The sequence below is a fragment of the Octopus sinensis genome, linkage group LG4 (genome assembly GCF_006345805.1).
Source record: "Octopus sinensis linkage group LG4, ASM634580v1, whole genome shotgun sequence".
Classification (NCBI taxonomy): Eukaryota; Metazoa; Mollusca; class Cephalopoda; order Octopoda; family Octopodidae; genus Octopus; species Octopus sinensis.
Window position 1 is genome coordinate 67245248 of NC_043000.1, and position 10000 is coordinate 67255247.

The 10000-nt window shown below is 33.8% G+C and overlaps 1 protein-coding gene across 3 annotated transcripts in view; it reads left to right on the forward strand.

Annotated features, from left to right (window-relative positions):
* LOC115210375 overlaps positions 1-5331 on the forward strand; it is a 92681-nt gene extending 87350 nt beyond the window's left edge. For all 3 annotated transcript variants that reach the window (XM_036502098.1, XM_029778943.2, XM_029778942.2), the window contains exon 4: positions 4430-5331. In XM_036502098.1, the coding sequence (XP_036357991.1) occupies positions 4430-4750 (321 nt within the window). In that variant the 3' untranslated portion in view covers positions 4751-5331. The remainder of the gene's footprint in view (positions 1-4429) is intronic.
* Positions 5332-10000: the final 4669 nt, after the last annotated feature.

Genomic DNA, 10000 nt, shown 5'->3' on the forward strand with positions numbered 1-10000 from the left:
ACATTATTAAGGTGGCAAGTTGGCAAAATTGTTAGCATGCTGGGAAAAATGCTAAGAGGCATTTCATCTGTCTTCACGTTATGAGTTCAAATTCCGCTGAGACCATCTTTGCCTTTCATCCTTTCAAGGTCAATAAAATAAGTACCATTTGAGTACTGGGGTCGATGTAATCAACTTATCCCCTATCTTGAAATTGCTGGCCTTGTACCAAAATTTGAAATCAATACTATTAACATAATTGTAAGGTGTAAATTCTAAGTCGTTTTATTATAAAACTCCAAAATATATTTGGCAGATAGGAAAATGGTATGGGTAAAAACATTGGGAAGAGGACAACAGACAGTTGTTTACACATGACACTTTCACATGTGCACACGTGCAAGTATTTATGTTTATACATGGAACAGTTGAGTGAACATTGTTACATAAGAAACATATGCACATACTTTATTCTATAAATACCTATAGAAGTACCAGACACAGGACTTTCATATATCTGTCTGTGCCACCGAAAGTAATATAGGCAACCTTTGAATCAAGGAAGCCATCTTTAACACTAAGCTAAGGCCAGTTCTGAACAACAGAACGAGTTACATGAAGCAGACTGTATTATAAGAACATCAGTCTACTCATGCTGCTTTCTATCCTACACATCTGAGCAATGATTCATTCTTCCTTCCACTTCTCCACATATCCCGAAGAAGTGGTTATATGTAGTGTTAAGGGCAATCAGGGTTGTAGCTTACTGTAATAAGCTATACTCTTTTTATGCCTTAGTGGCCCTTTGTTTTTAATATTTTTGTTTTGTTTTCAGTTGGTCTGTAATTATTTATTTAATGTAGCCTGTGATGATGCAATTTCATTATTCTCTTTTTTGTAGTTCCTTATAAATATTTTGTGAGAATTGGTAAAGTCCAGGCAGGACTGGTACAAACCATGATGTATAAAATGTACTGTCTGTACACTAATGTTGCTGTATCTTTGTATTGGCCAAATATGTTCTGAGTTATTGTTGTTTAACCACAGCTCAGCTCTGCTAATGCAGATCTATGATCAAAGACGTCCAACCTGTGAACATCTTTACCATTGCTATATCATCCACATTATCCAATGTTTCTTTAAGTCAATTGTGTGTGATTTGGTGGGGAATTTGCATTCTATATCTAGCAGGTCAAATGGCATTGTATAAACTCTCTTGTTAGTTCACAATTTCTAAGTATGCTGGTGCTATGTTTTTGCTTTCTTTACTATATCTTCTACACACTCAGTGAATATTTTAGAAATGTTCTTCTATAACCCTTATTATTTTTGCTTACTCCCTCATTGACTCAATGCTTTGTGCCATTTTTAAAATTTGTTTAAGTATTTTCTACATATGTGAATAGAAGTAGATAGGACTAAGTGCTTAGCTCCCTACAACCATAATTAAGTGGTTACTATGCAGCCATGTGACTCCTGGTTTTATCTCTCTACATGGAAGCTCAAGCTGGTGCCTTCTATTATAGCCTCAGACAGATTAAAGCTTTGGTAAACAAAACTATATGGACCCCTATCATGTGAGAGCATATGTGCATGCTTGTACACATGTGGATGTGTGTATATATTTCTGTGCTTATCATTGTATCTGGGTTTATGTCTACTGGTGTATATTGCATTTTTTTAGGTAACAAAAAAAATGGTATTTTGTGTAAAAAGCATGATTATTGTCAATCAATAAAAGTCAATAAATTGGAGGCAGTACTGTTGATTAAAATCCTTGAAACTGGTGCCTCAGCATGACAGTAGTCCAGTGATTGAAACTAGTACAAGAGTATTTTAATGATTGTTATTATTGTACATATGTTTGTCTGTGTGGTGGTAATGATGGAGATGGAAGCTGGGTGAAACTATAGTGTATATTTTTGTGGAATGTTTGTGAGTAGTGTAGTGATCTGAAACCACATGATGAAGTAGAGAGAGAAATGTGAGAGTTTGTGATACTGAAGACGAATATTTTTTAAATGCTTGTGAATGTTCATAGATGGGTGATGAGTCTGATTATACTCCTTTGGTCTGATTATATTACTTTTGTCAAGCTCTAGAGAATGACAAAATCCTAAATAGACAGGTAAATCAACTAGCACCTGAAGGAATTATTTACATTCATTAAATTCTTCAATTGTTCATGCCATGAGCCAACAAGGGAACTAAATATAACCCTACAAATTTCCCTCAAATCATATGCTATCACTTAAAGGAAAGAAGGGCACATTGAATATTGTAGTTCTAAATAAGATAATGTTTGCAAAACAAAATGACTGGATTATTACATATGGACTCAAGCCATTCTACTGAATCTTTATGCAGTTCAGAAAAAATACATACTAGTTTCAACAATATCAAAATGCCCTATGAGCACCATCAACATCAACAGCGTTTTACTCCATTCCTCAGTATCCACTTATAAACAAAACTTCAATCATCTAAATAAACAATATGAACTAACAAGGATGTCTCAGCTATTTAACCTGCTGGACACAGCATGTAAATTCCTTTAAATCATGTCTATCTTATTAAAAGATGACTCATTAAATTGTGTAATCCTAGATAAAATAACCAGTTTGGAATGCTTTTATTATGGTTTTGCTCATTTAAAGCAAACCTGACTCAAAGAAACAACACGAATCACAGATTAGTGAGCTAAGACCCTAACTCTGTGTAGAATAACAAAATGATTTCTCAATGTACTGCAAAAACTGATCTTGTTATGCACTTCTTTTAACATAGATAAAAAATCTAATTCAGTAACCTTTTTAAAATGTAAATTCACCTTGCATGCAGATGATACCACAACCATTCTCAACCAGCCATTTTCCAACAGTGTCAACTAGAAAGATTAAAAATAACATCTACCAAATCTATCTCTTTCCTTTTTATCAACTATACCAACAAACACCAAATACAGCTAAACACTACATTTAACAACATAAAGATCACACACACACAGAGAAAAACACTACAAGTTTCTCATCCCTCATAGAAGAAATAGTTAAAGAAGTAAAAAGAAAAAAATACATGTCACTTAGAACAGTTACACGTATCACATTTGCAGTGAGCTGGCAGAAACGTTAGCATGTGGGACAAAATGCTTAGCAGTATTTCATCTGTCTTTACTTTCTGAGTTCAAATTCTGCTGAGGTCAACTTTGCCTTTGATCCTTTTGGGGTCGATTAATTTAGTACCAGTTGCATACTGGGGTTGATCTAATCAACTGGCTCCCGCCCCAAAAATTTTGGGTTTTGTGCCTAGAATAGAAAAGAATATTTAGATCTGTTATATGCTAGCCCTGTCCAGACTTCAAACTTTTCCACTACAAATCCCTAAAAATTACACTGAAATACAAAACAAATTGCTCAGTTTCTGTGCGGTAATGCCAAAATGCTTGGACAGATCTACAGCATCCTAGAACATTATTATATCATTCTAAAAGTAAATACTAACCATCCTATTTAGTAAAACAGTCTAACATAAAATCTAACAGAATATAAACAGGCTACATAAAAAAAACAAACAAATAAAAAAAAAGCATTGATAAGCTCATTAGCTCCAAACACAATGCTGTGGTCCATTTAACTAGTGATAAGTGAAGAAGAAAAGCAACTGTTGTGCTTTAGTTACCATACCCTATTTTTACAATGGTCACCACTTAGAATCTTTTGACATACAATAAATGAACAAATAAATCTCTACACAGTTGCTAGACTTGCAAGATGCAACAGCCAAATATCCCTCTAATTATACCTTGTTACCTTAAAAAGAGTGGGTCAAGTGGATAATATAATGCTTGAGAGAAGGGTAGGATGGTTATGGCTGAAATGCCTTTGTTTATAAGTCTGTTCCTGGGGTTAAACAACTAGCATTCAAAAATATTTTGGGTAGTAGAAAATATGTTTGGAATATTACGTGACAAACTTCATACAATAAACCACTATTTATCAAAGTGCAAGGGTATATAGTCAAAGGAGCTTGAAATATTAGGAATAATCAGTCTGAAGATCATCACATTTAGTGATTCAACCAATTAATTATGACTCAGAGCTGACTGAGGCAAAATGACAGCAATATTGAACAGTAGAATGAAATTTAATATTGTAAGGTTGATAATGAAAATACCTAAAACATAAGTAAATTAAAACCTGATATATCTCCATGATTTTTGTATATCTTCATTTCCTTTTACTAATATTTTACATGCAACTAACTTTTCTTTATGTATTTAGTGTTCAATCAGATTTCTTATTTTCAAATTAACAAAAAGCTAAAAATACATTTATTAGATTCATTAACAAGGTTTAAAATCTGATTATCTATTAAACATTTCTTTGCTTTCAAATTTATTCAATGACTGACCATAATGTTTCAACAACTTCTTTCTTCTCTGTATCAAAAGGTTTCAGTTCAACCTGGTTATAAAACCTCTGCAAATCTTGTGATTCGAGAAGAAGAATACATTGGCTCATTTACCAGTGAAACTAGCTTTCAAGGCTTGATACATGTCACATTGCGAAACAAGAAGGATCAATCTGAGATGAAAACCATGACAATTCCTGTCACTCAAGTCTTCACTGCAGAGAAAGGTTTCACATGTGACGGAGTTAGTTCCATCTTTGTCAATACAGGAGAGTGTCGATGTCGATTTGGTATTGAGCAAAAACTAACTTTGGCTGAAGAAAAATTAGAAGAAAACGTAGAAGAAAACACAGAAGATTAAACACTGCTTTTATTCTAAAATGAAAACTGCCATTTGCATATATCCCAACTTGGTGTCATATTCATTGGTTGCTATTTGAAAGCAATCATTTAAAGTATTAATCATTTAATATGAAGCCTATACATAACCACAGTATATAATAAGAAAAAAAGAAGCCTATTGTCCATTTTTTTTTGTTTATTTTATCTTTACTATAGAATCAAAAGATAAATGCACAAATGTATTTAGTTACATTGTGGCAGAGTTGGTTGACAACATTCATCAAGCTTAAAATAGATTTATAATCCAGTTGAAGAGAAGATGATACTTATTGAAATCTTTATTCCCCAAATTATGGAGCTTTTTTGAATTACTAACAATATTTCTTTTTAAATATTAGAAGAGCATTTATAATATTTACACATTTTATAATTTCTAAAAAAAAATTTTATGAGCTGTTAAAGAATCCCTCACTGATTTGCTTTGGAATTATAGAAGAAAAAAACCAATTTCACAATGAGTGAATGCCAGCCAGATAAAAATTATTTGCTATAATCATCTAAATAAAAGATCACTAATTTATTTAGTGTGTAAAATATTCATCAGCATTGTTCTCCTCCTTCTCTTACTTCAAAGCATACATATTCACCATAAAACAAAGCAAAATTTGTTGAGCATTGTACCAAGATAAAAGTTACAACCTATTGTACATTCCATGTTCTGATCTACATAAGCAGTCATAATTTAACCTTAGGGTGGAAGAACTATTTATTTAGAAAGACTAAAATTTTCTAAAGACAGCATTTTTAGAGTTAGATGGGTCTTACAAAGAATAAGATTAAAATAAGCAGAGATAGAAATATTCTCCGTTTGAGAATTGTCCAAGTTAATATGACTGGACCTGTAGAAGTTGAGATTTTAAAACCCTATTTGAAATCATTGAAGAATGATCAAGAAGTTGGGTATGGATGGGTAAGTCTGAAGAGATATATGAATAGGAATGGTTAATATAACAGAAAATTTTGGTTTTTTATATATTGATCTTTATTATTTTGTTAAATTTTAAACATGACTCAAGTTCAGTATTTTAGGATGATTTTGGAAGGAAGCGTACAAATTAGAAACAAGTGATGTAGTTGAGAGTTATTTGAAGGGGTCTTATATTTTTAAAGGAAAATTGTGCTAAATTAAAGGTTTGTGTGGAAGTGTTGAAGTAACAATAGTTTTAAAGAGATGAACTTGCAACTTTTAGTTGTAAATTTGAGAATGAAATCAACTAAAGAGTTGTTGCAAACATTTTTCTCACTTTCCAGGTGCAAGATTTGAGTCTTTTAAAGTAAAGAAGTCATATTTTGGTCAAAGGCTGACCTTATAGTTGTAGATTTCCATAGTTGTAGATTTTATTAGATGAAATCTTCCTCAACAGTAGCACTTGCCAGACTATGGTTTTGTGCAGTGTCCTACATGGAATGAAGGATCCTAATGTGGTATGCCTGCACCCTCTGGTAGGGCACAAAATGGTTTCCAGCTTGTGTAACAAAGTGGGGATATATTATTTATCAAAATCACCTTTAAGAATAAAATTATGAAGTAATTCTTAAAGATAATTTTTTTTCTCTACAGTATGCAAAGAACTTTGTTATTCCAAAGTACTGAGTGTTTAAGTTAAAGGAAATTAACTAGTTATTAAAAGATTAACTTTTTCATCTTCAAATGTGATATTAATTTTGTAGATGCAAGAAGGTTAATTTCCTAGTGATCTGATGAATAGAAAAGGTTGGGAACAACTGACTATTAAGAAACCTTATTTCAACAGCTACCTTATTTCAACAGATATTATTTTACAGAAACAAGGATTGTGAATGAGATTAAATGGTAGTGCCTGAAACCTGCAAGGGTGTGAAGGCTCATCCCAGATAGTAGAACCAGACTAAATTCTTTGTATCCTTTAGCTGCATTCCTTTGTGGGTTTAAATATTAACTTTGTGGGCTTAAATATCAAATATTTAATATTAACCCTTAAATGGCAGACATCATCAATTGTTGCTTCATTTGAGGACAGCAAACATCATCAATTGAAATACATTAGCACAATGTAGGAATCTCAAATGAATTTATGCTGAATGCAAAGCAAAGTGAATATTTTATGGCACTTTTTGATGATGAGATTGTAAATTTTATTGTGAGAGATGAACAATTATAGTCTTTGTACTTAAAGTGAAAATAAGTATAAAAATTACCCTTAAGAAAAAAGGATTTTGTGTTTTTTGCCCATTTGGCACATATATTCATGCAGCTCTTTCCTACTATTTAGGATTGATAATGTGTCTTACTCCACTGGAATAAATATGATAAGTATCGGTTATATACAAGGGATGAAATCCTCACTTTATTTAAGCACAGGCATGGCTGTGTGGTAAGAAGCTTGTTTCTCAGTCACATTGCATGGCACCTTGGGCAAAGGTCTTCTATAACTTCAGGCTGACCAAAGCCTTGTGAGTGGATTTGGCAGATGGAAAGTGAAAGAAGCTTGTCATACGTATATCTATGTGTGTCTTTGTGTCTGTGTTTGTCCCTACCCACACAGCTACTTGATGACCAGTGGTCGTGTGTTTATATCCCCATAATTTAGTTGTTCAGCAAAAGAGACCAATTAAATAATTACCAAGCTTTAAGAAAAAAAAAAGTTCTCGGTTCAAGACATTCAACTAAAAATTCAAGGCAGTGCTCTCAGCATGGATGCAGTCTAACAATTGAAACAAGTAAAAGGTAGAAGATAAAATATATAGAAACTTATGAAGAAAATTATTTCTTTTCAATGAAAATTTAGAAACATACCAGGAAATATGAGGAAAGGAAAACAATGTAGGGTGGGGTTGTGAGCTTGAAGGTGACTAAATACGAGAAAAATAAAAATAAATTATGGGTGAAAAAATATTAATACCATTCTCTGACTGAAATTGGTATCTCTATATACATTCATGTGTCTAAAATAGCATAACATAAATATTTAATTTCCTATACTGATGAAATAAATAATATTTTTTATGATCAGACATATACATCAATGATTAATTCAGTTTTTCTCAAAAGATCTGGTACCTATCTCTGATGGTTATGTGTACTGCCAGAAACACAATGAAATAAATATTGTTTGAACTCAAGATTAATAGTAAAGATATACCATATTCATACACAATTATTTCACAATTACTTTCTTAATTAATATCTATAATACATGTCTGTACACATCTAGTGGATTTGCAGAATCATTTGGGATTTAAAGAAGGTGCCTTCTGGAATTTTGTTATATCTCTTTATGTAATGCTAGAAGAAACTATGCCTTAAAACAATATGGAGTTGATATTAACATCTACTTTCTCTATCTAAAATTCGTGGCTTCTTGCTTTTGCTAAAAATTACTCTGCATTTGAATATTCATGCTGACACATAAATAAACACACATTCACAAAGGTATGTATACATATGCATAAAAGGATAAAACCCCCTTTAGTCATGAATGATCATGGGATTACACCTAGAAAGTTCCCCTCCAAGGTACAAGTCCAGGCAAGGTCGTTTATGGAAGACCAGCTGTTGTCCAAGCATACCAGCCTCTCCTCTCCATGCCACCGATGTTATCCAAGGGAAAGGCAATGGCTGATACAGCTTGGTACCACTACAGCTGAGTGAACTGGAGCAACATGAAATAGAGTGTCTTGCTCAAGAACACAACACACAGCCTGGTACAGGAATTGAATTCACTACCTCATGATTGTGAACCCAACACTTTTATCCAGTGTTTTCCAACAGAGGTTTCCTGGAATCCAAAGGTTCCAAAAAAGATTCCTAGGGGATCCATGAGAAAGCATGAGAAAAGCTAATGCTAATTTCATGATCAAAATATTACTATACAAGCACAAAATTTTGGTTATTGAAATATGGACATCATCCTATCTAACCTATTATGTTATCAAAAAAATACAACATATATATATGATATTTACCACATGAACTATGATGGAAAAAATATGAGAAAGATATGGTGTATAATTTTTGTGCAGGGGTTCCTTGAGACATGTAATTTGTTTTAAGGGTTATACAAGGATAAAAATGTTGAGAAAAACTGCTCTAACCACTGATCCATGTGCCTTCATTATACATATACATACATCCATATATATATATATCATCATCATCATCATTTAATATTTCCATGGGTTGGACAGCTTGACATAAACTGGCATGGCCAAGGGGGTTGCATCAGGTTCCATAGTCTGTTTTTGGTTTGGTTTCTACAGCTGGATGCCCTTCCTAACACTAACCACTTTACAGGAGTCTACTTGGTGCTTTTTACATGGCATCAGCAACAGTGCTTTTTACATGGTACCAGCACCATATATATCCTTGTTTTAATGTCCACTTTTTGCTGCTTGCATGGGTTGGGTAGAATTCATTGAGTCAGATTTCCAATGCACGGATGTTTTTTCTGTTACCAACACTCACTTGTTTCCTAGTGAGGTAATATTTCACCATGATCAGACATGTTTACAGGGAAGTTTGGAAATAGATGACATAGCTTGTTTGATAGTGCTGTTCATTTACAGCTATCACACAATGTCAAGACACATGTGCACACACACACATACGGCTATACAGTATGGTAGGGTCAGTTTGGCACTTTTTTAAAAAGAAAAACCAGCACCATGACGCAATTCACTCAGCCAAAAGTTTGGAAACTGCATGCTGTATTGCTTGGCATTCGCACTGGAAGCTCTAATTCGAACATTCTAGAGTGTTTGGGTCAATCTGAGGACATGTACCGAAAGTGATAAAAAGCAATCATCCAGTCAATATCATGGTGTTTGGAGTGATCACTAGTGATGGCGACATTATGCCTCCATTCATCTTCTCACACGGCCTCAGACTCAACACGGAGGCCTACATCAGTGCCTGGAGGAGGTAATGCTGCCCTGGGTCAAGAGGGTGGCTGCTGGAAGACCCTATGTCTGGCAACAGGACTCTGCACCATGCCACACAAACAGGAGAACCCAGTCATGGCTGTCAGACTATTTCTTCGACCACATCACCCCTAACATCTGGCCACCTCACTCCCCAGACTGCAACCCCTTGATTATCATGTGTGGGGTGCAGTTGAGCGAGAGATCTACAAAACTCCATCTAACACCAAAGATAAACTGAAGGCAAGGATTATGGCAGCATTCACCAACTTAAACAAGACCGTCCAAAAGAATTGCAAGAGAAGCCGAT